The sequence below is a fragment of the Manduca sexta genome, unplaced genomic scaffold (assembly GCF_014839805.1).
Source record: "Manduca sexta isolate Smith_Timp_Sample1 unplaced genomic scaffold, JHU_Msex_v1.0 HiC_scaffold_1400, whole genome shotgun sequence".
Taxonomy (NCBI): Eukaryota; Metazoa; Arthropoda; class Insecta; order Lepidoptera; family Sphingidae; genus Manduca; species Manduca sexta.
The window spans coordinates 1-27939 of NW_023592261.1; the positions used below are offsets into that span (position 1 = coordinate 1).

Genomic DNA, 27939 nt, shown 5'->3' on the forward strand with positions numbered 1-27939 from the left:
ATTTTGGAGTGTGAATGTGGCGTATGCGCGTGTATTTTTAATTGAAAGTGTGATGTTACTACTGCGACGAATGAAATTCTCTTAGTGTAGTAGTAGTGTAAAATAAGTTATATTTTATTGATATTCATTTTGTTCGAAAGAAACATTTCATTTTACAGCTGTAGTCGAGTAAATTATTGTAAAGTGTTATTTTCAAGAAGATAAATATGTGGTTTCATTCAGTAACGGTGAATATCAAACTGACCTTTAGTAGGTTTACAGGTTTTGTTTTTTATAAAAGTCGTAATATGCCATCAGGATCAAACTCTTTCAGCCGTAGAGGAGGCTTGTTTCCAGAAATGGGTCAGTTAAATACATTGATCATTAAAATGTTTTCTGTCCATAATCAGGTCTAGGTCTTGCCCATCATTGGACCTTATGTAGATTAGTAAATCATCAGTGAGCCCGAGCAACATGTTCGGAAGCTTCGGAAAACCTTCACAAGTATCTGCCTGGATGCTGCTAGCAGTCAACCAAGTTGCTATGGTAAGTATTTCATACTACGAAAATCTAATTGTGTTGTGATGATACAGTTCACAATTACGATATTGAATACTGATTAGAGACTATCGAAAATTAACTGTATTCTAACATAAAAATAGTAATTTTATTCTCAAACGCGATACAATAAAATATGTTTGTTGAATAATGATTAATTTACGATAGTTCGAAAACAATATTTAAAATTTTAAAATTTTTTGGTTGAATCACTTTTGCACTATTTTAAGTGGTAACTTTAGGGCCTTAGGGGCCGTTTAAGTATTACATAACACAATTTGGGGGTAGGGGGAGGGGGGTTTGGACTCAAAAATCTTTAAAAGTTGCGTTACGTAATACTTGAACGGGCCCTTAGGGGGCTCGCTTCTTTTTTATTCCGCACAGAGATTCGCGTCGGTTTTTTGCTTTCATGTCGGTTAAAGGACCCACTGATTATTTTAAAGCATAGTTTATACCTCAAACTGATTTCATAAACAGCAGCACTAGAGTTTCTTGCCCGTCCTTCTCTGTTGAGAACTGCTTTCCGAACTGGTGGTAGAGTTAATATTGACGGAATCTAAGTAATGTATAACATTATATTATTAAATATATTATTTCATTTGTTTTCAGGTTGCTTCTATAATAACATTTGCGGTTGGATTGTGGATGATAGCATCACCAAATTCCTTGTCATATATTATAGACGCCATTGGAATTACTCTCATATGGGTAAAGTATACACCATTTATTTAGTATTACGGCACGACTGTAGTGCCGAAGTCTCGGGTTCGACCCCGGATGGGCAGAGTGTTATTGAGTATTTGAACTCAATATTATGTTGGACTTTGGAATTTGTGTTCGATAAGGCGACAGTACGGCTGGTCCACCAGCTCAAAGTCGCTCAGCGAGCTATGGAACGTGCTATGCTCGGAGTTTCTCTGAAGGATAAACTTCGTAACGAGGTCATTCGTCAGAGAACCAATGTCACCGACATAGCACACAGGATTAGCAAACTGAAGTGGCAGTGGGCAGGGCATATCTGTCGAAGAACCGATAACCGATGGGGTAAACGAGTTCTTGAGTGGAGACTACGGCTCGGCAAACGTAGTGTAGGACGCCCTCCAGCTAGGTAGAGTGACGATCTGCGAAAGGTCGCTGGTAAGAACTGGATGCGACAGGCCGAAGACAGGGTAAAATGGCGTATATTGGAGGAGGCCTATGTCCAGCAGTGGACAAAGATATAGGCTGATGATGATGATGATGATGATGATGTTCGATAAGGCGATAGGCTTGCCTTTTATCATATGGGACGGAATACGCACGCTGGAAACTGTGTGCACCTCTTGCATCTGCCCATCTCTTCGGGTATAAAAGGCGTGAGTGTTTATGTAAAATTTTTTGAACCCCAATTATTTTTGTATTTAATAACGATTCTTGCTATACTATTTAAATTAGTATTATTATTAACCGAATTCAAAAATTAGGTTTTAATTGGAGATGTTTTCTTAAATCTTTGTAAGTGATTTATTTTTCAATACACAAAACAAAACAAACGTAACTTAATTTGACCAAAAAGCCGATTTAAATAAACAAGACCTTTAGCATGCGACACTGCGTTTAGTTCGATAGTGCTTTGTTTGTTTCTGTCGTCAGTCAACAGCGTGCAAACATTGTTGCATTCAGTTTCGAAGGACATCGTATACAGGGTAATTACTGGACATTAGAGATGAGTGCAGTGCAGTGCATTATAGCCCTTAAGATCGTTATATGTAGGGTAATTTTGGATATTGCATTAATAAATGAAACCACATACTCGTCTTTATCTCTGCTAATAATGTGCCCAAAAATCATCCATGAATAATGAACATTTTCACAAAAAATCCCTGTTTGGGTGATGGAAAGTATAATGTTGCCGCTGCGAAAAATTCTCTTAAAGTAGTAGTAGTGGGATTAAAGTAGTAGTAGTAGTAGGGTGTGTAAAATTAAAATTACTTTTTATTGATATTTACTTTGTTCGAAACTTACACTTTTTTATTTTACATATTATTTCCGATTATAATAATATCAGCCCTGTATTATATACTTGCCCACTGCTGAGCACGGGCCTCCTCTACTACTGAGAGGGATTAGGCCTTAGTCCACCACGCTGGCCTAGTGCGGATTGGTAGACTTCACACACCTTCGAAATTCCTATAGAGAACCTTTCAGATGTGCAGGTTTCCTCACGATGTTTTCCTTCACCGTTAAAGCGAACGATAAATTCACAAAGAATACACACATGATTTTTTAGAAAAGTCAGAGGTGTGTGCCCTTGGGATTTGAACCTGCGGACATTCGTCTCGGCAGTCCGTTCCACACCCAACTAGGCTATCGCCGCTTTTATTTTTATTTCCGACTAGCTTCCGCTCGCATCTTCGCCCGCGTGGATTTCGGACTTCAAAAATGGAGCCGGTCGCGAACGTTCGAGAATGTTCGTTTTACGAAGCTATTCGCTAGGTGATTCGCTAGCCTCTAGGTGCCAAGCAAGCCGCCTGCCTGTGCGTTCGCGACCTTATATATATACAAAAACAATCCTTATAGCATGATTCAGTATTCACGCATGATGGCTTATTATTTCATGTATAACTTTGGTGTTTCTATACCGATTTCTATGATTTTTTTTTATGGAATATTTAATAATGTTAACTTTTTTAATTAGGGATGACTTAGAGTGTTATAAACGTAAAAGTAGACAAATATAATGAGAAAGCTTCGAACTGCTAAGCTATCGGGAGTTACACGTGTTATTGTGAGTCAACCATAAAAGATAGACATATGCTGTCGTGGGATATTTTTTACATAATTTTAAGGAGAACATTTCCGTCATACATGATTTCTTTGTAGCTTAACCATTAAAGTTTCACACGCGACGGAAGCTTAAAAAATGGAGTAACTTCTCCCGTTTTCCCAACATTTCCCTTCACTGCTCTGCTCCTATTAATTGTAGCGTGATGAAAAGTATACTATAACCAGCACAGGAGTATGACAAATAATTGTACCAAGTTTCGTTAAAATCCGTCGAGTAGTTTTGTTTCTATAACGGTTATACAGACAGACAGACAAAAATTTTACTAATTGCATTTTTGGCATCAGTATCGATCCCTAATCACCCCCTGATAGTTATTTTGGAAATATATTTCATGTATAGAATTGACCTCTCTACAGATTTATTATAAGTATAGAAGAAGATAGAAGATAGATAGATTATTTACAAGATAAATATGTGGTTTCATTTAGTAACGCAATGTCAAAATGACCATGTATATTGGTGGTGGCAGGATATTTATATCCACAAGGATAGCGACCAATATCTCGGTGTCAAGAAATAGACGGTGTGATACCCCCGTGCTTCGGCACGCAACGCCGTTGCTCTTGCGCCTGATCTCCCTCCGGTCATGTTGGATTGCAGTCTCATCGGATTATGTGAGTGAAGGAACAGAGTGTGTACCTGCGTATGGCGCACACACTTGTGCACTATAATATCTTATGCGTACCTGGTTGATCCCCGATGCGATTGGCCGCCATGGCCGACATTGGGTCAGGAGTAAATCAATATTTTTTTTAATCAATGTCAATATTAATCTGTAGTATTTATTTAATTTATGAATGGCTTTATCACGGGAAAATATCAAGCGGTATTTTTATCCCGGAAAACTATTTCACGTCGGAGCCGCGGGACTATGCTATTCAGCATAAAAAGATCTTGCGATGCGGTTAAAATCTACTTAAAAATTCAATACAATATTTAAGTGACTGCCATATCACGAACGGTTGGAATAACCGAATAAATATCATAACTAGCGGCACGCTATGTGAATTATTGAAACGGCTTGGATAGGGGTTGTCTGTGCCAACTGACACGCAGCTCGCGACTGTGAGTGAGGCCACACGATGCGTTAACGCTGCGGTGCGGCGTCGCACCATAATGAATACGAGGTGTAGGGTGCCACATAGGTCGCGCGGCACAGCAGCGCAACGCTGTTCATTGCGGTATGCCGCAGCGCCGCAACGTAAATGGCTCAAGTGTCTAGGGTCACTTAAGTCTGTTAACTGACTGTGACTGCTTCGGTGACATAGATGTACTGCATGCGCGGCACGACAGCGCTCTGAGTGTTTGTGTTCAAATCCCGAGTCGAGCAAAGAGATATTTGAGTTTTTCTGCTCGGTATTAGCCTGGAGTCTGAAATTTGTGCCCGATATGGCGATAGGCTCGCCCCCTATCACACCATAGGATGGAACACACTTGGCGAAAAATGGGTGCCCTGGTTGCGCCTCTGTATAGCTCTTCGGGTATAAATCCGTGATGTGTGTTAATGTCTGTTAACAACATTTGTGCGAAAGAAACTGTAATACTGCGGTAGCGGCACGATGTCGCTACGGCGCCGCGGCGCATTGCCCCTTCTCGCCTTGTCTCGCAAATCGCAAATGCGGCGACATAACGCGTCGTGTGACATTGTAATTTATATGTAGTAGACATAGCGGCACCCCTTCGTCAACACATCATGTGGCATCGCTCTGATGTAACGAGGATTCAAATCCGAAGCTAAGATTTTGGCTAAAGTAATAATTTATGTGCATAATTTTGTAATTGCTTAGATTGATAGATGGTTTTTTTGGCATGTTGGATGTTTATGGGTGGGGATGATTTATAAGTGATAACCGTTAGGGGTCTCATTTGCTAATTTTCTTCTTTCTAAAATAAAGGACAGTTTGAGTATAATGTCCATCAATGTGATCTTTGCTTAATCGATTGTTTTGCAGGACAATACTAGACTTCTTTGTTTTTGCATCAATTAATGAGTTATAAAAAGGTTACAACTTTAGTGGATAGGATAGCTGTCAAATAATAGTAATAGCAAACTGTGACGTCACCAAGTGTCCGGCCATAAGTGAAAAAGTGACAGCGCGATAACCCCACCAAGCCCTCACTTTGGCTCACAATATTTCAAATGTGAATAACTTTATTTTTTAACTAATCTTGACACTGATTTCACAGAATTTCTTTTAACATTACATACAGAATAACGTCCAAATTAATTATAGGAAACTACCCTATTATACCCCAATATAAAGCGTGTATATGTTAATACTAAACATACTGCAATGAATCGTCGTGTGATCTAGCTTAAAGCGTTAAAGCATCATATTTTCCGGTAATCCGGTAATTCCCGGTTATAAACATAACCACCCGGTTAACCGGGTCACGTTCGTGCCGGTCGGTGACATGCACTGTACTATTTACAGATAATATCGTATACAATACGCTAATATGCGAGGGCTTTGTACTATACTTATATACCAGAAAATAAACATAATGATTTCTTATGTTTACGCTAATGTTAGCCATTGTAATAAAACTATTTTTCTGATTTACCGCGGTTTTTTTATATTATAACTAGTTGACCCGACAGACGTTGTCCCTCGTTGTCCCGTCTTAATTATGAATTTGTGCGCGCATTCTGTCAATCTCTGACAGTTATTTCAAACAATTGACAGTTATATCAAATTAATATTTTCGTTAAGTTTTCATACATTTTCTAATTTTCCGCGCAATTTTTGATTTTTTTCTTTCATAAGCATCTTTTCCTGACAATAACAAACACAACAAAAAAAATATAGTGAAATCAGTCCAGCCGTTCATGCGTGATGGCGTGACCAAGGGAAATAGGGATTCATTTTTATATATATAGTTTTGATACTGACGCTGTGAACTCATTTTACGTAGATTAGACCGTCAACAAAAAAGAAAAGTTTTGAATAACTGTAAAGTGTAGGTAGATATTATTGTAACTGAATTTGGACGACTAATATTTACCTCAGCCCCCGTGACCATGACGACTGCAATCACCGCGATAAAACTGAGATGTAAACATGTATAAAACAGATATTCGATTTAATTTATAGTGCAAAGGTACCATAATTCATACAGCCAGAACGTGCTCAAAATTCCTATTGTTTAAAGTGATTTGTGTAAAAAATTTCAACAATCACATTCAAATATTTACAAAAATAGAACACATAAAAAAAATAATAGTCACAACAAAGGTTACATTCTACAACAGAAGTGTCAGATGTTTTGCTCTGTTTATAGGCGCTCCTGCCTCCTTCAGCTCTGACGGTGCAGCTTGGCGTCGGGCTGGTCTTCCTCGCCATGTTTAGCTTCTTCATCTCGTTCATGGGTTTTTATGGAGCGATCTCGAGGTCGCAGTTCCTGCTTTTCATGGTACTTATTTTCTTTTGCTTGTGGTAGAATATATTTTATATCCGCTCGCATAGCGACCACCGTACACAAAGTGTTAAAACACGCCACCGTGGCCTCCAAAAGTTTGTCGCGTTCCGGTATTTGCCTGTGTGTATCCGGTTCTAACAGGCCGGCATAATTGTGTTGACTGTCAAGGGGTAATCATTTCCCGTCAACCGACATTTCATTGGACCTCACTTCACTTACCATCAGATGCAGTGGTGACCGTCAAATGTATGCAGCGTGGATTAAAAATTAGACGGCTAAAGACAGATATGTTTTTAACCTATTGAATTTTTAGAAAACAATCTTAGGAAACTGTTTTTAATTACTAATATATTTTGATCGATATCGATTTTGAAGAAAATGCAATAAAAAATAGTCTCATAAATTCTATTCTAATGCCAGTCCTAGCTTTATATAATAATTTCTAAAGTTTAAGTAGATAAATATTTATTTTCTTTTCTACTTTTTGTTGGAAATGTATATCCAACTAACATTAAATTGTGTTTTATTTACAGTATGCGACGTTGAACATGCTGGTTCTTCTCCCTGGAGTGCGCTCTGCTCTTCTATTTCTCTTCAAACTTGGTCGAGGTAATGTTAATCCTTATATTATAAGAGAAAAATTTGATTGTTGAAGTTTGTAATAGATGAACTTAAAATTATCTACTAGTCAGGCTAGTCTGTAAAGCTATAAACATTCTAGCAATAAGGTTATTATTGAAAGAAAACTATTATACAGATTTTTATTGCGCTTTAAAATAATATTATTTAATAACCAGAATTTCCTTTTTCATAAATTCTTTTACATATCTTAAAAATAACAATGCATATAAAAATATTAAAAGAATGAATCACCCTTCGATGGCGGGGCCACGACCCAAGTCATCGGCGGTTAGAGATTCAAAGTGAGGAATCTCCTAACAATGCGCGCCTGTCCAGCAATGCTGCCTTCTGCATTTGGCCTCTGACCCAATCAGATTCATTTAGTCTGTTTTGATTAGTGATTAGTGCAGGTGTTAAGTGATAGGAACAAACACGTGTGGACACCAATTGATTAGTGCGAGTGTATAGTAACCTGCGTAGTGTAGTGATTAGATGTATTTTCTATTTTTTGCGAGTAGACTGCGAGTAGCCATGTCCCGCGCGCTCCCCGTTCCCTCTCTTGCAGCGTGCTTACCACTAAACACGTCTGGACAGCAGTGTTTAATGTTTAGCATGTAGCGCTGATTGCAAGCGCGCTTTTTGAGGTTCGTCCATACTTGCGGGCTGACAATTGAATTTATTAAACACAGCTACTAAACAGTATTGGACCCTTCACACTAGTCGCACTACATAGCTGCACTAATCAGTCGCGATTACTAATCACCCGCATGCGCCCCAATTAATGTGAAAACAGGCCTTAACGTTAACTCAGTCCCTACATTAGGCACTGTATTTATTGTAGGCGACCATTACATTCCAAGCTTACCCGTTAAATGATATGAAACATCAATGGAAACTTTATCCACAAATCAAGTGCCGCGTTCCTTTGCGTTTCAGAAAGGGCAGCGCGAAAGTGACCAGTGGACGCACACACTCCGACTCACGTTCAAATGCTGCGAATTAAATGTGTAAGTAACCATTATTCTGTCTGTAGAATTTTGATTTTAAGGTCATTGTAGCAAGCGAAATTACTGGCATTATGAGAATTGATTGATTTCCTTCTTAACGAATTGTGACCACGGCGGCCAATCTCAACGGAGATCAGCCACGTAGGAAGTATTAGAGTGCACAAGTGTATGCAATACACAAGCACTCTCTGTGCCTTCACTCTCAAAGTCCGGTGAGACGGCAATCCGACATGACCGGAGAGAGTTCAGGCGCAGGACTAACGGCTTTACGTGCTTTCTGAGGCACGGGGGTATCACCGCCAACTTCCTGAATCTGAGCTGTAACTGAGAATTTTAGTGCAATGAAAAAATTATGAGATTTAGGCCCATATTAATAGATGCAACTCAACTTCGCTCTCAAGTGCAATAGCTGAGATGCTGTCAAGTTAACGTCAGCTTAGAGGTCGTCATTATTTAATAACCAGATGTCAATATCTCAAATAAAGTTTTTTTTTTAATATTTATTTAAGGAGCTTGGTCAAAAATAAAGTTATAGCATGAGAGATATTTTGACAGCTGAGTTTTGTTTTTTTAGCTGCGGCTATTCAGCTAAAACAACCTTTTATTTGTTTTATCTGTATTTAACAATATCAATTCCATCTCAAAAGTTCATCCTCTATTTTTTTAATGCCCTTACTGCACCTGATTGTAAGTGTATTAGGGTAGAGACTTACGAGAGATGATTATTCCTCGTCTGTTGACACAATTTTGCCGGCCTGTTCGAGACCGGATATACATAAATAGATCCAGGATCGTTTTATATTTAGCTAAGATGTTACATACTTTTCAAACACACATCACGCTTTTATCGCTGAAGAAGTAGGCAGGGGTGTAACTAGGGCACTCACTTTCGGCCCAGAGTTCCGTCCAACGATGTGATGGGGTCGAGTCTATCGCCAAGGTACAAACTCCAGACTTCAAACTGATGCTGAGCAGAAAAACCCAATATAAGTTTGCCCGACCCGGCATTCGAACCCGGGACATCAAAGTGAAGTTGTACCGCAGCCACCATTTTTAATTAAATATTCATACGTCACAGAACACAGCAGGATGTGCAGATCCCGTGGTCTTGTTGCGGTGTGGTGGGATACCCTCACAACTGCACCTCCTCAACAGTCTTTCAGGACGTAAGTCATCATACCATAATTAACTCCATTTAGTTCTTTTTTGATGTTGTATAATATTGTTCAATTCTTAGTAATATTATTTATATCAGTGGGCCTATTCTGTCAACGAGGATGAATCCGTTTTTTCAATTACGGGCGTCCTAATCGATAGTGCCAGATTTATATTTTTTTATGAGTGTAAGCCGTTATTTCCGCCGCCCCATGTAGGTAAGTTTATGTATGTAGTTATCTAAAATACTTAATAATTTTCCATTTTTTTGTATTATGAAAGCCACTAAAGTTAAATAAATGAATGATTAATTAAATCGAGTGAGCGTCCTCTGAAAACTGCCGCCGATAGGCCGCGGCCTATACGGCCTATTTACAAATCCAGGACTGTTAATTGAAGGACATCTCTAATGGCAGTATAGGTAATTTGTAGGGGATTTTTTCACTCTTTTACTTATACGGATCAGTTATCCTTCAATTAGACCGTCCATAATTGCAAACGGATAAACCCCTGTAGGTGGAATATGGCCGCCTGATTATACTAAAGTTATTTTTGTACATACCGGACAAATATTTTTCAATTAGTTAATTCCTAATCTCACTAGTCCATTTCGATGAGATTTTGTCAATTTGGTATAAAATTTGTCAATTAACTTTGATAGAATTTCGTAATTATTACATTACATACATGAACTGACGTGGAGGCTTGGCTGTAATTTTAGAAATGATCTCTATAAAATAAATACTCTTAAAAAAGATCTGTCCATGTTTGGCTTTGTAAAATATATGAAAATGCTTCTTCTTTCTTATAATATCGCTTGAGTTAAGTAAATATACATGGACGCACCAATTATCAGCGTCTGCGCAGCGCCTTATCCTTTCAGCCTGGAGTTCATAATATTTCCCTATTCCCAGGACTGTTATACCACCTTTTCAACTTGGTGGAGTCGCTATCAGACCGCAATATATGCTTCGCTGGCGGTGTTCCACATCATACTATCGTCGTGCTCACTCCTGCGCAGAACCAGCAGTGCGTCTCGCTCGCACAGCTAGCACACGGAGCACCGTAATGACGGTGGTATGGTGAAACTTTTTTTTAAGAAATGGAAGTAATTTTATATAACATAATTTTGAACTCCTAAATATTTATGCCTAAGCAAAATGCGTTAGCAAAAGTGTTTTATTAATTATTCATGCGTTGTTTTTTGCTTGCCCGCTCTTTATATGCAATTTTTTTTATAATTTTTTGTGCGCTCAATGTCGGCCCATTAAAGCACCATCACTCATCACATCAAATACTAAGGCACTGCACATCAAAAACACAAAAAAACTTGAAAATCTAATCCATTACTTTGGCCTCTGCAGTCCCATTTCATCATGTTGCCAGCTGTTAAACCTCATTTATTTTCACTATTTTTGCACCATTAAGCTGCGTATGTTTGCCTACATGTTCCCTCATTATTATAATTCTGGGTCCTACAAGTAGAGCGTGAAGAACCAATTAGACGACATACTTTTATTCCTTGCTAGTTGTCATTTTCCTAGACCTTCATTTTATGACAGACCTATCACCGGTATTTTCTTTCATTTCACTCAACACCAGCATTGAAGTCACTTTGTCGACTCCTTAATAAAAAGACCCTTGTCAATTTAATTTCACTATGATGGTTGCTGAAATAGCCAGTTTTTTCCAGCTCCAACTCCAAAGCCCAGATGGCAGAAGTCCAGGGTGTCGCCCAGCGCTGAGTCGGGCGACGGAGTCCTCATGTTGGTGCTCGGCCGCGGCAGGCTGGGCTGGGTGGACAAAACTTGAAGCTTTGAAGAAGTTACTTCAATAAATTAATACACGAATTTAACTAGAACAGCGTTTCCCAAAGTATAGGTCGAAGGAATATTGAGTAACCTTTGAAACAGACTGCCACTAACGTTAAAGGTACCTAATTTGATGCTTAATCTTGAATTACATTGAATGCTCTTGAAATTTGATAAAAATAGGTAATAAAAGTGCAGTCACAAACGTATGTGAACTAATTCAAAATTTTAATTAGCGTTAAACTTTTGTATACGTATCAACAAAGGTTTTTTATTTATTAAAATAAACTTTCGATGGTTACTGTATTTTAGATAAAGAAGAATGAATATATAGTTTTGAATTTAACTAGTTTTGTAGTTAGTTGTACATCACTTTCCTTGAAATAACCCTTTTTGTATTTAATTAAAGTATTAGATACAGAATGATTTTTTGTTGTTTGAAGAGTCCGTCATTCATGTATGGCTCTCTTTTGCATTTGAGAGGTAAGACGCATTTGTAAATGTTTTGTTAGATCGCGAGCTACCTAACTTCGGGAACCACTGTTCTAGAAAGCTCTTTTTACGTAATATGCTCAATTGAATAAAGATTTTGTAATAAATTGTTGATTCCCTTGATTCTGTAGTTTACTTTGGTCTTGGTAATTCGCTGAGATTGAAATCATTGTTAATTTTAAGCAGTAGCGTAGCTTGCCTCAGACGGGCCCTATATCTTAATTGGCGGGCTCTCAAGGCAGTGCGAATTTTTGGGCGCCCGCTTAGTTGAATGTAGGTATGGGCCAAGAGGAGCCCCAAACTTCGGCGGCCTCGTATCATCGAGCCGGCTGATACGGGGCAGCAACGCCCCTGATCTTAAGGCTATATACGTATAATGATTTATACGTATATAGCTTTAAGATCATCTTATATAGTAACCCTCGCTGCTCAAGTATGAGTTGGATTCTGTGAGTTTTTGTAAACTTTTATTTAAGTTGCAATGTTTGTATGTATGTATGTTTGGGTAAATGAAAATGAATTTTAAAGCAGTTATCCTTAACCAATTGAGATGAAATTTTGCATTCAAATTAGTTTGGATGATATACATGGTTAGCTAAGTAACGTCATTCTAAATCCAATATGGCTGACTAGTTGTTTTTTCGTTTGATTAGAGGCCTGGCATATCTATACTCTTTGAATATTATTACGTAATAAACTTGAGAAGTTCTTTATAGGAATTTTGAGGATGTGTGAAGTCTATCAATCCGTACTAGGCCAGCGTGGATTAAAACCTAATTCCTCCCAGTAGTAGAGGAGGCCCGTGCCTAACATTGGAACAGTATACAATACAGGGCTGTTATTATACTATTAATAAACATAAGACCGATTCATCCAACTAGAGTATACAATTTCTAGTACAAGGCATACTTTTCACACTAATGACATCAACCCTCGGAACGATTCAAGTTCCTGGTACAAAGGGCTCGTATCGCAAATGCGTTAACCCTCAATCGGTCAGGTCACGATTTGCATGTCGATCGTAATTGGGTCATGGGAGCCATCGATTTTTATTTTACCTTCAATGGTGGCGTGGACGCATTATTAATTATTCTTTATTTTTATATACTCATGTCTCAAATCTACCCTTATGGTGTGCGGTACGACTATGATTTGAGGTCTTGGGTTCGGATACTAGGTCGGACACAGTGATAATTAGGGTTTTCTGCTTGATGTAGATGTAACTCAGTATCAGTCTAGAATTAGTGCCCGGTTTGGCGCTAGGCTCGCCCCCATTACACTATGGCGGAACACACACTGCGAAAAGTGATCTGGTTGCGCCTCTGTTTACCCCTTCGTGGATAAGACGTGATGTATTTTTCTATGTCTAAAAACCTCCTTCGAACTAAAACAATGAGAATACCTATGTACATGTTTAATATTTAATACTAGCTTTTGCCTGCGGGTCTGCCTAACGGAAACAGTTTTTACGGGATAAACATTTACCCACGATAAAAATTTGCCTAAAAGCACTTAGAAGTAGCTTCCTATAAGTAAAAAAAATGTTAAAGACGGTTTAGTAGTTCCTGAGATTGGCACGTTGAAGAAACTCATTAACTTTATATAATAGTATATATTTATTTAATATTTAAACACCTTTATCTTAGTATTCAGTTCATATCCTCTGTTTTCTTCTAGAATTTTTGTTAGCTCTAATACTCTTGTGGCTTCGTATGAATTCCTTGGCTTTTTCACCTGAAAATTAAAATGGCACAAAATAATTTCCATATACCATCAAGCATACACATTACCTTTCTATTAAACGCAGTCTTAACGTATCCGAAATAAAAAACTTTATAAAAAAAATAATAAATAACCAAGTACTGCAAACATTGACAAAGTGATTGAACTACACACACCACGCAATATGGCCGCAGCGAGTTAAGACGCTCCCCAAGTTACGGAGGGAATATGCAAAGATATATGAATATAAAAAAACATTTTTTTTAACTATATTCCCTACTAAGTGGCTATAGCCTAGTTGCTTGTGGAACTGACTGCCAAGACGAATGCCCGCAGGTTCAAATCCAAAGGGCACACACCTTTGACTTTCTAAAAAAATATGTGTGTATTCTTTGTGAATTATCGCTCGCGTTAACGGTGAAGGAAAACATCGTGAAGAAACCTGCATACCTGAGAAGTTCTCTACAGGAATTTCGAGGGTGTGTGAAGTCTACCAATCCGCGCTAAGCTTGCGTGGTGGACTAAGGCTTAATCCCTCACAGTAGTAGAGGAGGCCCGTGCCCAACAGTGGAACAGTATATAATACAGGGCTGATGATGATGATGATGATATTCCTTACTAAAATGTCTATTATTAATGTTGTTTGCAAAATGTTATGTACTGTGTACATTGATTTAGGCAATGCATGGAATGCACACAGTTAAGTGTGTATACCACATTTCCTGGTCTTCTCCCCTCCTATCCTAAAATAGTTCCTTGTCCTTCCGACACACCTTCTTCCCAACTATTCCCTCCCAACTTTCCTCCAGGGCCCTGCAGTCGTTAAGCAAGGGGATTCCAGTATACCGTTCGTAGGTTCCTCCGTGTGGATTGCGGGTCCGAAACCCAAAAAAGAAACTATTTCATGGAAGTACAAAATAAAATGTAACCTGGTGAGTCTTCTTCTCTGGTTTCTGGAATACTTTCTTAAACACCCTCTCCAGTCCGAAGTACATGATCTCTACGAGGCTGATGAAGCTTGCGCCCAGAAACAGACCAGCAGCTCCCCCAAACGATACTGGAAATTTAGATTACTCTATTTTTTTGGCTTTAATAATATTATATTCGGAATAAAAAAACTATGTAGTTGTTGGATTTTATCGCGGTTTTATATTATAATTTTCTCCCGACATTTCGAAGACTGCAGCCTTGACAGTCGGGGTGGACTGAGGTGTAGGCAATCGGCATTTTTTAAAATTTAATTATTGTAAAATATAGGTAGATATTGTAACTTTGACAACAGTAGCGTCTCTGCCTACATCTTTGGCAATAAAAGGCGTGAGTATATGTTATTTTTACACACTCAACATAAATTTTGACGATGAGAAATGCCTTACCGACCAAATCCTGGAAGTGGAACACAATCTCCCTGGTATACCTGCTCCGAGGCGCCTGGATAGTGTACCGCCCGGAGCCTCTAGTCGCGAATATACCTTGGTCCCTAGATAAACACACATCACACGTTGAAAACAAAAGTATTCAAAATTTGACGGTATTGAGTTAGAGCCACATTTGAAATCGCAAAAGGTCACGTAGGGTATCACTAGATGTCACAAGTGTCTCTTCATACTTTTAAGTTTTATGTTTGTTCGTTAAACATAAACTGACACTAGTCCAGTTCGTGTCCAGTCGTCAGCGACAATTAATGTCGCTCTAACTCAATACCGTCAAATTTCGTATAATGCCACTTTTGTTTTTAACGTGCGACATACTCAACAACCATTAAAAAAACTCTATTCATGTGAATAGGAGATATATCGCAGACCTAGATAGATACACCCATTAAATTTAGAACCCCTCTCCTTTTGGTTTAGGAGTCAAGAGCAAGTCATGTCGGCGAAATTATATTGTACACAACATCAGACCATTATTATCTTATTTAAACGAGCTTTTGTTCGCGGCTTCGTTTGCGTGAAGGAGTATTCCGGGATAAAAGTCCCGCTATATCTTTTACCGGGATAGAAAGTAGCCAATAATCTTTCCAGAGTCTTAAACTATCTCCATACCACATTTCGTAGAAATGCATTCAGTAGATTTTGAGAAAATCCCTAACATACAGAAAGACAGAATAGGGACTTTTATAATATGTATAGATGAATTCAAAGATAGGGGAGGTCTTCAACTCCTCGTTTTTTTTTTCATACCAAATAGTATCTTTAATGGCGATTTCCCTGAAGACGATGTCGAGGCACTGAGGGTTGCAGACGCAGCGCACTCCTGCAATGCTCGCCAGCTGCTGAGAGTACTTCGCTAGGCAGGACATGCCAGCCGGAGAGCAAGCAGGACCTTCTGGAATAACCACAAACGTTCACGATTTAAATTTTAGAAAAACTGGTAAAAAATACTTTTGAAGCCACTATTTATTTAAAGAAATAATCGATCGACAAACTGAGATAGAAAGAAGAAGAAGAAAGAAAAAAGTTTTATAGCAGTGTCTTGCAAAAAACAATGTTAACGGCTTGCTGTTGAGTGTCGTATAGTTTTTTTTTCAACCGTACACGGCAGAGTGACCCTACTGCATCTGATGGTAAGCGGAATGGCGGCCAGATAAAGTATCGACTGACGAGAGATGATTCTCCCTCACCAGTCAATGCAGTTATGCCGGCCTGTTCGAAACCGGATATATACAGGTTGATCTCGAAATGGCATATATTTACGTGGGTCACTGTGGCGGGTTTTCCACCTTATGAACGATGGTCGCTATCCTGGCGGATATAAATATCCTACCACCACATTTAAATACTATTATCACTTAATAAAAGTAAAATTACCTTCATAAAAGTAATAGAATGGGCGACAACCACACAGTCTGATAGAAAGCTGGCTTCGGCAAGAGTATCTGCATGAGTTGGTGCTGTATACCTGGAATAGTGTGACGAATTAGTTTATTAGGCCTAAAATTCCCTTATAAATAGACAAAAAAATATTGTCCCCGTACATGCCATAAAATACTCATAAATAAAATAATAGAAGTTTCATGTCCACACCGCGGTAATATGTGGCCATCATCATCAGTGATGTGGGTAATGGGGAATAAGTCGACGGTTCCCCATCCACCTAAATGGTAAAAGTATTGTGCAAGATAAAGCAATTTTGTAGCTAACTGTAGTTCTAGATTTATCATTATTTCACATCATAGCCTTGCAAGTGTGGATGAGTTCTGCACCTGCATTTTTGTCACTAGAGAACGTAAATAGACGAAAGGTAGGATTGCAGGAGAGAGACAGGTACGTTATGATCATCAGCCCTTGAAAGTCCAATTATAGCTCCCCATAAAAATCCAGATCAACTTGTTAGAAGCGGCCTGGATCCAGCGAGATCCTACGCCCTCTATCAGGTCGTTCACAAGTATTTCTTTTTACAGTTTTTTAATCTACAGAACCGTCTTTGTTTTGAGAAATTGAGACACTAACATCCAATCAGTCTGGCCAACCAACTTTAAACTAAAACATTTGAGCTTAAATCATGTTTTCATTGGTTTTATAATTTTGTAACAACTGACATTTTAGGATCGGATCAGTATTTTTTTAATGTAACTGCATTGAGTACTGAAGATCTACTTCGAAAAACGAACACCGAAACGTCGTTCCGAAACGAAGAAACGACGAAGTTCGGATTTAACCGTACTACCAAATTACTTCGTATCCGTCATAGTTCCTTTCGGAACCATAAACAAACGTTCGAATGAAAATATTGTGTCGGATTAGAGATGTATATCTTCAAAACCGTAATTTTTACCTATTATAATATTCTTGTGAAAAAAACATATAAATTGGATGTCTAATTAGGTTTTCTGTAATATAACTATTATTTCATAACTCTAAATATTTATTAGATACAAAATAACAAATATTTTTGCTGATTTTGCAATCTACGGTCTTATTGCATTGTGTTTTAATCTGTGGAATATTATAATTTTTGACAATTGATGGACATTGACAAGTTGACTGGCGAAAATCACAACAAATTGGAATTGAAATTTACAAGTAAAATTTATTTATTGTATTGGTAAGTTTATTAATAAAATGTTATTTATTCGCTTTAAACAAATATCTTTTCAATTGCAAAGGCAGTTTGTGTAATAACAAGTAAATTTCTTGGTTTGATCTATTAAAGAAATCATTAGTTTTGCCCATCGATATACACAATGGTTTTTACGGTAAAATTTATTGAATCTTTCTGTGAATTTTATTATTTTTCATCCCAGTAGGAATAAGTACCCATATATTTATGTACCATGTTTTAGGATGTTTACAATAAACAATTAACATTTTTCTTATGATTCCACCTAACAGTTTCAAGGAGAGTACGACGACGAGTGCGCCTTAGCGACACAGGCGGACCTCTAATCGGGTCCTTCGCATTGACTGAACTGAAAAAAAAAGAAGTACTGGAGGGGATTCTGAGAGAGTTAAAAGAAATGAATAAAAAATTAAAAAAACGAATACAAAAATGATTATAATAATGTTTTATTTTCGGATAACATATATTTGGTAGTTAATCTTCCATGCGTGATGCAGTGTTGGTTATGGCAGCTCTAGTGAGTTAGTAGTCGTTTAATTATTTGATTCTGAAACAAGAAAACATATTATGTTTAAAGTCTAATAAATTCCAAGTCATAGGCACTTTCTACAAAGGATGGCATAAAATTCATAAGTTTTCTAAGGGTTATATGGGTGCAGTCAAGGCACCCACATGAGAAATTATTAATGGCTTGTTTAACCTAAGTAAATAGAGTGTTTAAATTTATTTTAAATTAAAGGCTAATGCTATGTGGATGACACTTAGGTACTTTCTAAGAATGATTAATATCTATTAACTCACTGTTCTTTAATAAGAGTCCTTTCTTGTCGGTTCTGTGGAAATTTTATAAATTTAGTCAATATATGAGGCTGACTCAGACACTTGCCTGAGGCACTCAGAGACTGTTTGCTGGGCCATGGACCCATCTATACTTAGTTCCACAGCTCCCTAACAACTCCTGGAATAAAAATGTAGCGCAGTCAAAATATGAAATTGACAAATATTATATACATTTTAGTACAATGCATCAAAAAACAAAAACAAGATCATTTAGACGTTAAGAATACTACATATACTAATACCAGCTAGGTTCTTGAGAAAGGTAGAAAGTAATATTTCTTCTGTAGCTTACCTTAGTGGTAATATCAATTCCCCGTATATGTTCTTTGGAGGAATTAGTGGAACTATATCCTCGCAGATGGTTTCAAAAGGGGTGGCAAAGTCCTATAAGTTCTTACAAATTCCATGTTACGAAGGTTTTACGCAGTTAGAGACGCTTCCAACTTCGCCCAGCACTTTCCTATCGCAACAATTCTTCACACAGGAGTTATTGAGCAATTTTAAAACCTCTGAAGTACCAAACGAAAATCAAACGAAAGGATTAGAGCTTTCGTAAAATTGACGCTAAGATCCGAACGCAGAAACGAAGTATTTTATGTCAAATGTGTTTTCATAGTGCGGTCCAGAGACCAATAAACTAGAGTGCGGTCGACGAAAGTAAAAATGTCATAAGTGTCAAAATCCGATTACGGATCCGTCGTCGAATCCGTCATCGGATCCGTAACACTTCGTAGTAAGAAAATGTACGATCCGTCATCCGAAACAACGGATTTCGTTTTTCGAAGTAGACTCTCTGTAAAGAACGTAATGAATTTACTAAATTGAATTGTCAACTGACAGTTAATTAAAAAAACGCCTACTAACATTAAAATAATGGTTTGCAGAAAACTGATTACTATTACAATTCGTAAGATACAATTGCTATGTTCGTATTTAATTTTGTATTAGACCTAATTATGATCAATTATGCAGTTTTACTTGAAAATTGCCTCCGCGGCATAGATGTACTGCATGCGCGACAGCGCTCTCAGGTCCTGGGTTCGAATACCGGGTCGCGCAAAGTGATATCCGGGTTTTTCTGCACAGTATCAGCCCAGAATCTGGAATTTGTGCCCGATATGGCGATAGGCTCGCTCCTATCACATCACGGGACGGAATCCACTTGGCGAAAAGTGGATGCCCTGGTTGCGCCTCTGCATACCCCTTCGGAGATAATTGCGTGATGTGTGTTTGTGTACATTAAGTTAAATAACAAAAAAGACATGCTGCAATATTGACTTTTGAGTGTATTTAAAATATAGATCTTGACAATTACTCGTGTTTTCTTATTCATCGGTTCGTCGTTGTAGAGACAGCCGCGTCTCTGAGAAGAGAGTTCTCTTACGCCTTTCCCGCACCCGGATTCCATGACGCTCAGGTCTGTGAACCGGCTCAGGGTCAGGTACACCTTGGAGGCTGGAGTCGTGATGTCCATTACGTCATACGGGGAATGGATGTAGAACTAGAAAAAAAAAAACAGATACCTTTCAAAATAAATTAATCACTCCTTTGTAATACATTGGTATCTAGACGGTCTCCCTTCTAACAAGCGTAATTCAATAAATAGGCCTAAGTAAATAATTCCAAACACAATATAAAAACAGTTTCCAATAACGATAAGGGAGAACAATGTGGACTTATTAACAAGATTTTGTCTACGTAAAGTTAGTTTACTGCATAACAATTGATATTTAAAAAAGTTTTTACAATTAAAAGAAAAAAAGACAGAAAGCAATCCGTTAGTAAGGAAGGTCGCAGACAACAACCAGTGGAAGGAAACAAGGCAATTGAAAAAGCAATCGCTATTAATGCTGTCGAAACTAACATTGGTCACGTTGATAATCTCGAACATTATGTAGCAGACTTGCGAGGAGTAATGGCACACGATTGGCGAGGAGTGGGACACATTCGAATCTGCCTTCCTGTAAATTAAAACAGTTGGCACTATTTGGACCCAAATTTTCTTATAATCAAGCGCAGTAGGGCTAATTTGCCGTACACGTTTTAAAAAGCAACATACGCCTGCAAACAATTAACAAATGGTTTACCTGATAGTAAGTTATTGTAAATTCCAAGAGCGCGAACACCCTCCCTCATTTCCTTTCTTTCCTTAAAGGCTGGCTGAGCATGGATGATTTTTCTGATTTATACAAGAGCTCACTTAATATCAGGTAAACCATTTGGTCAATTGTCAACTCATATAAAGGAATAAATTGGAAAAACTAACCCAATAGTGACGTCATAATTAGCGAGGGAGTTGGTGACGTAGCACGCTCCCGCTTCCGTCATCACGGGAGTCCACGTGAAGTTCTGCGCCTTCAGGTCTTCCGACACGATCGTCTTGATCTGGACTTCAGGCATCACCTGCGAAGCAAGACTAAGACTAATCATGAAACTATTAAAGACCAACCATATCCCGGCAAAGTAACCTCACTACACAGGATCGTTTTGGATTGGTTTACGTGCATGTTTTGCCCTATTAACTCAACAGTAACTCAGATGAAAAATGTTATAATTTTCTGTGGTGATTTCATCTCGCTTTTATAGCTGTAATAAAGAATAAATATACGTTAATAATTATCTTGTTTCCCGTTTTTGAAGAGTAGTGGAAAATTAATTTCCGGCTCCTTCTTATTTAAGTTCGCATAGAGATTGGTCGTGCTTCAAAACTTGGTGTCCGAAAAGTCATAAACTTGGCTTGTAGGAGTTTCAGGGGCAAGAATATAGTCTGATCGAAAATTAGATAAAGAATCTATTGCAGTTCAACGGTTGCTATATTCAAGGACTGACGTCGAAATGACTTATTGGAATAAGCCACCACGGCAGGACTTTTGCCATAATTGACAAATATCCTTATGTAGGCTACTTGTTTTTAAAAACCGTGGCATTACTCACATCAACTGCAACCTGATGAAGGTCTACATCCAGCTGCACATCATCTTTGAACTCGTTGTATCCTTCTAGATGTAGCAGGTCGGAGTTGGCAACCACGTTTATGAATCTGCTATAATATTGGTATCTCCCATCTTCTGGTGAAACGTTCCAGTACTTCTTGATCACTAGAGGCAGCTTCCCAGGATCTACTCGGTTCTGAAAATCATTCGCGTCACTTCACTACGATCTTAGATAATATGTTTATAAATTATAGTTCTCTTTTTTATCTATCTTTGATTGGCACAAGAGCAAGTAAGTAGCGGCGATAGCCTAGTTGGGTGTGGAACGGACTGCCAAGACGAATGTCCGCAGGTTCAAATCCGAAGGGCACACACCTCTGACTTTTCTAAAATCATGTGTGTATTCTTTGTGAATTTATTGTTCGCTTTAACGGTGAAGGAAAACATCGTGAGGAAACCTGCACATCTGTGAATTTCTCTATAGGAATTTCAAAGGTGTGTGAAGTCTACCAATCCGCACTAGGCCAGCGTGGTGGACTAAGGCCTAATCCCTCTCAGTAGTAGAGAAGGCCCGTGCTCAGCAGTGGGCAAGTATATAATACAGGGCTGATATTATTATTATTATTATAAGTAAGTCACCTCGTGTTAAATGATCGTTGGTGTAAAAGGGCATTAAAATTCCAGAAGAATCAAAACTTCAAAGAAAATGAATAAGGTTTAGGGAGGGTCTTCTCCCCTAATCTCTATTTCTTGGTTGTTTGGCCGTGAATTTGAGTTCATTGAGCTGGAGGTTCTTTCACTCTGGGGCTTTACGGCTAGAGTGAACAAGTATTTTATAGATAATATCAACGTAGTCTTTATCACAATTTCTGCCAGTTTACAAATTATTGTCACTTATCTATCTGGTAAGAAAACCATAATACGTTAATGAATTATTCCACTACGAAGAATATTACCTTAACTATCGTTCAAGAGAAGGAGGACAGGAGAGAAGAGAAAAATGTTTCTCCATAAAAAACATATAACTATGTTAATTCTAGTTGCTGTTAACAAATTGGTATTGAAACTGCACCTCGATACAAGCAGTGATAGCAGGCACGCTGTACTGCCAGGTCCTGAAGTTCTTCTCTAGGGTAACAACCGTCGGGTTCTCGTTGTACCGCTGCCACTGATCTCTGGTTACTCCTACGGCCCCAATTATCGCTACCATCGTCAATCCGAACCAAAGTAACCTGAGAAAATTCTTCTGCATTATAGTATTTAGGAAAGGTCGTATTCCAGAGTCCAGACCTTATAATAATAGCACAGTTAGTAGGGATATTTAGATTCTCTGTGATTTTGGACAGGCGGAGTCCTTGTCATTAGGCGAGGAACTTGTCTTGGTTGTTTCATCATTGCGCATGATGGCAAATAATTTTAAGCCCACATCTCATATGAAGTAGAGAAGCTCTACAGTGGATTGGCCATGGATTGAAATGACAATTCACTTACTGCATCGTGGCGACGCGCCATTGCAGTAGCAAAATATGGTGACTCAAATGAAAAAAAAAAGAAAAATTCTTCATGCAATAGAAAGATTATAATTTGAACATTCTTAATACTTGATAGTCACCTTTCAAACCAATATCTGCCAGGCTGAGCAATGTGTTGAAACCCATGAATGGTGGTCCTGAGACAGAAGTCTCTGCCCAAATTGACCGAGGTTTTCCAAGTCCATTTTCCCAATTTCTTGATGAATGAGTCTTTCTGTCTATACCCGTAGTCGATGTACATAATTTATATTATATCTGAAAGAAATAATATCATGTAATACTCTTTTTTATCTAATTCAAACAATACAAATCTTTGTTATTACTTATTTGGTAAATTGGTTACGAGCCTGTCTGATACCAAACTCCTTTGAGAGTCCAACTAAACTGTAAAAAAGCTGTCCTTTAATGTTAAGTTATTGGCACACCCATAAACACTAAAGAGAATTAAGGATGGCCTGCTAGTTTTTCAAGGAAAGGAATGAGGAATTATGTAGGGCAGGGCCTTTTCGGGCTTCCGGAAATTTCATATAAAAACTGTTGAGGTGGTGTAGTTGTAACGCGTACACGGTACAAGTACGGTTACCGCGCTGAGGTCCTGGGTCCGAATTCCGCGTCGGGCCAGTGATAATTATGACTGAGTTTTTCCATCTTAACAATAACTCAGTCGCAGCTCGGAGTCAGGAAGTTGGCGGTGTGATGTCCCTTAAGATTGGCCGTCATGTCCCAAAAGATGAATTTATTTGATTCATTTTTTACAATATAGTTTTAAAACAGAAATCTTGAAGTATCTACCTTATAGCATATTCATACTAATACATATTGTAAGTAGTTAGTATTAAGTTGAAATGTAAAATAATTAATAATCATGGATATTTCTGCCTTTAAAATTTCGTCATATTAAATTTTAAAGGCCGAAATATATGATTAAATTAACATTTTCTTGAATATACTAAATACAAATATACTTACCCACTATCGCTTGTCAGAAATAAACAAAGTGAAATACCACAAACACCTGCATAACCTCATAACTCCCAAATAATTGTTTTGAATCGAAACAATAGGTACTTGCGTGAGCACAGCACGTATTACATTATTAAAACAATTTGCGTTAAAGCTATTTCATGTAGTTGATAAAACGATTGTTCGGTTATGAAACAGCTTTGTTCCGCGGCACGGCCTAACGATGAAAATAAACATTATGTTGTGTCAGTCCATGTAGTTGTATTATAACAAATAAATTGCAAGCAATACTCGACAGTGAATGCAACACTATCTCACAACAAATAGGTACTTTTTCTATACAGGTAGTAAATTAATGATACAATATCCATAGCAAAAAAATAAACTACCAAAGTTAAGATAACATATTATATTGTAGAGATATGTTGTATATTTATTTTTTTCTACAAGTTTTATATTCGAGTACATAGATAGCAGTGGCGAAGCTTACATTCAGCCCGATTTTTACCGGCTTCCCTTTTAAGTTTATTAATTTTTTCTTCATCGATCCGAACATTCACTGTATTCAACTGATTTGAACTGATATCCATCTCAAACAGACTTTTAGTATGGTCAATATTGACGGCTTGTGGTTGAGTACAGAGCGGCGCTCATGTTATAAAAATTGGAGTCAAAGTGTAAACCTATATTTGAATAAAAAATATTAGTCAAATAAATAAAATTATTTGTTGTTCAAGTGAATAAATAGTGACGTTTTGGTTGCTATTTTGGTTCAGACTTTGAATATACGTTAATGTTTCTTAGTTTTTGTTTTGTGTCAATTTCGCTGCGATATGTCAACTATGGATTTTTTTTTGCGTCGGGTTACCATTTTATTTTTTTTTTACCTTGCCACTGATAGATGGTTTCTAATATGGTTAGTGCGCGGTTTCGCTCAGGAAACTTAAGCATGAAATGAAGAGTTAACCTTCTTTGTTTTACCTTTTTTTACTGGTGCTTTGTTATTTTTTATCAAATCATCAACCACATATTTTTATAAAACATATATTTATTGCACACAAAATGATATTGATAAATAATACATATTTTAATAAATTTATATAACAATGGTGTACTTTGTACAGATACCAAAATAATCACAAGGATTTCAAAGAACTTATACAAAATATAATGAATAAATACTTATATAGCATCAATTATATGTAAAATGATTGATTATGATTTTTTGTTTAAATGACTTATGCATACTTAGGTAGTTAGAGTTGTAAATAGCTAACTTTTTTCTGAAATTCCTCGAAGTCACAGCACAGGTCAAAGGATCTTTTACGGTTCCAGCTGATACCAGAATGGGCGTCGCTGCCCAAATCAGTGCAGTAAAACGGTACGCCACTTGGCACAGCGGCTATAGAATTTGATATGAGGAATACCAGAGGTCCATGATCAGCTATCACCACCTAAAAAAAATTAATTAAATAATTTGTAAATAGTTTATAGCTCAGGTAAATGGGCTTGAACGAGATTGCCACTACTACTTTAAGAGAATTCGTCGCAGCGATCACACTTTCAGTCAGAAATACACTCACACACGCCATATTCGCATTAAAGTAATGATGAAAAGATTAGAAAAGTGAAACTGGGATTCTTGTAGAAAATATTTTCATAGATGTTTGTCACAATGTCAGCAGAGGTGTGAAGACGAGTATGTGATTTTATTTACTAACGAAATGTCGACATGACTCTGTATGTACATAGATTACATTTCTATTTTTATTCAAGATCTGACCGGCTGCCAGTCCTCATCCATTACTGTGAAGATTTGTCCGCTTATTCATTTATCTTAAGTGCTGACTCGGTGCTGCCCACCGTTCTGAGCTCCAGGATTCGAAACCTGGGACGTGATATTGGTTTTTGCTTTGTATCAAACCGGAGTCTGGAATTTGTTCCCGATACGGCGATGGGCGTCATCATGGGACGGAACATGTGGCGATCTACGCTTCGGAAATGAAGGCATGATATTGTGTGTTAGTGACTAGAGCAAAGGCATATTAAATAGACGCTACTCACCTTGTAGAAGTACTGGGGAACTGGACACACGTTTGAGCCCAAAAACGTGACCAGGTACAAGGCCCGGGAACTGCCCAAGCTCGTGGGTAGCGTGAGAACACCAATAGTGCCGGAGTACACCGTCAATGAATTCTGGCCCTGGTTTACGTAGTTTTGCACTCCCTGGAACATACGTCAATTCCTTATTAACCCACAACACAAAAAGAAGGGTTATAAGTTAAAGATCTGTCTGTGGTAACATAACTTCCAAACGAAAACGCAATTAGGGTAGCGTTTGAAGATTATCAGCTCATCTCCTACTTTCATAGGCCAGATTGATTTAAGTGTATTGTTACTTGGAGGGTATTTTCAAGACACGATAATTTTGAGGTGATGCTTCAACGTCAAGTAGTCGACGAGATACCCAACTCCTCAGCAACTTCCGTCAGATATAGCATGTTTGGGCTTGTAAGAAACGAGAGCAAGCCCCATAGTGGAGAAAATAGTAATTTAAAAATATTGAAATATTTATTTTAACAATCCTTGACCCAAAACTCCCGGAGAAATAAAAATAAAATGTATCTCTTTGTTTAATTTTATCATTAGTACAGTCAGCCACAAAAGTATGTGAACGAATTAAAGACTTTAAAAGTAAAGTACACATACATTTCAATTGAAATTATTTTTTCTTTGTATTAAATAATGTAGACGCTTCGAATTTTATATTAATCACCAAAACGATGGCCATAAAAGTTTAAAGGCGATTTTTACAGCTACTTGAGTGGCTGACTGTACATAAATAGTTCCAAATTAATCACCAACATGTGCGAAAGCAAGTACTTACTTGTTGCAAACTCTCCAAGCTCTCAGTGACAGATTTCCATTGGGGAGCCAAGTTGACATAATGAGTAGTGACCGATTGCTCGGCTACAGTGGCGAAGTAAAAGGGATTCGCTAAATAGCACGGCTCGAGGTTCTGTCAAGAATTTTTTATTATTAACTTGCTTTTCTAAAAAAAATATATTTTCCCCTACATTAAAATTTTACAGAACTGAAATAAAACTATTTTCAAGTTTTATAATGAATTTTTTTCCGATGCTTTGAAGACTTTGCAGCCTTCGTGAAGACCGTGGTCACGGAGTTGACTGTACTGCACTGCCAGTTCTAAGATGACTGAGTGCCTCGATGGCTTAGTTGTATTGCGTGTGTAGTACGACTTCCCCTCTTAGCTGTCGGATTCGGAACCCATGCGCGAGAGCACATCTTTGTATGTGTGCGTGTCAGTTGCGAATGGTGATATTTTCGAAAGGAAACTTGACACAACATGTAAGTACTACTATGAATAAACGCGGACTACAAATCTTTACAATTAAAATTAGATTTTCAGTACGAAAAAAGCCGGCAGGAATCGGATTATATGGACCTCTTTAGTTTGTATCTACCCAGGCGGAAATTCACATATAAGAAACCGCCTCCTCCTTGCGTCGTTCTCCTGTTCTGAGGGTCGTGACCACGTCTCACCAGCTCTCACGCCATTGATCCCGTGTATTGGCCATCTGTATTGCGTCATATACAGATAAATCTAGTGTGATGCGGATCTGATCGGACCATCGCATTGGGTTGCGTCCACGTGCTCTTTTGCTCTGTACTTTGAGAGACCATTAGTAAATACATTACTTACATCATCACGTAGGTAGACATCTGCAAGTTCTGTGCCGAAAAGTTCTATGAACCTTGCCTTCTGTGCAACTAGTGAGGTCAATACATTAAACACAGCGCTTAATATATACAACACTATGCCAAGCAGACCTTCCACTGAAATTAATCGAAAACAAATGTTTGTAACATCTTGATAATTTTGCTTAAAAAACACAAAATGATACGATGAATACGTGTCATGTTATGATAACAAATTATACTTTATTAGCGTTTGCTCGAGGCTCCGTTTGCGAGAAGGTTTTTCGGGAAAAAACC

At 37.9% G+C, this 27939-nt stretch overlaps 2 protein-coding genes and 1 non-coding gene across 6 annotated transcripts; 1 reads left to right on the forward strand and 2 right to left on the reverse strand.

Moving 5' to 3' along the window:
- Nucleotides 1-389: 389 nt before the first annotated feature.
- On the forward strand, nucleotides 390-11993 carry LOC115450168 (the record flags this gene model as incomplete). Its single annotated transcript, XR_005113434.1, is given in 8 exon segments — nucleotides 390-525; nucleotides 1147-1245; nucleotides 6647-6778; nucleotides 7318-7393; nucleotides 8342-8412; nucleotides 9491-9578; nucleotides 10482-10644; nucleotides 11261-11993. It is a non-coding gene; the product is annotated as an uncharacterized LOC115450168 (transcript).
- A 1474-nt stretch (nucleotides 11994-13467) lies between these two features.
- LOC115450166 (pickpocket protein 28) lies at nucleotides 13468-24418 on the reverse strand. Of its 4 annotated transcripts, none has more exons than XM_037445265.1 (12): nucleotides 23929-24418; nucleotides 23040-23214; nucleotides 22500-22659; nucleotides 21429-21623; nucleotides 20761-20897; nucleotides 20359-20455; nucleotides 19810-19995; nucleotides 16403-16493; nucleotides 15776-15920; nucleotides 14969-15072; nucleotides 14522-14649; nucleotides 13468-13604 (listed from the first exon to the last, which is right to left on the reverse strand). In XM_037445265.1, the coding sequence occupies exons 2-12, from the start codon at nucleotides 23198-23200 to the stop codon at nucleotides 13491-13493; spliced, it is 1518 nt and encodes a 505-aa protein (XP_037301162.1). In that variant the 5' UTR covers nucleotides 23201-23214; nucleotides 23929-24418; the 3' UTR covers nucleotides 13468-13490. The 4 variants fall into 4 exon arrangements, with proteins under 4 accessions (XP_037301162.1, XP_037301160.1, XP_037301161.1 ...); XM_037445263.1 differs by lacking the exon at nucleotides 23929-24418 and adding an exon at nucleotides 23543-23702; XM_037445264.1 differs by lacking the exon at nucleotides 23929-24418 and adding an exon at nucleotides 23524-23702.
- A 534-nt stretch (nucleotides 24419-24952) lies between these two features.
- On the reverse strand, nucleotides 24953-27865 carry LOC119191364 (the record flags this gene model as incomplete). The annotated part of the gene is made up of 4 exons (XM_037445268.1): nucleotides 24953-25376; nucleotides 25987-26148; nucleotides 26810-26941; nucleotides 27647-27865. Coding segments are annotated over 4 exons (711 nt in total), but the record flags the coding sequence as incomplete, so codon positions are not given.
- Nucleotides 27866-27939: the final 74 nt, after the last annotated feature.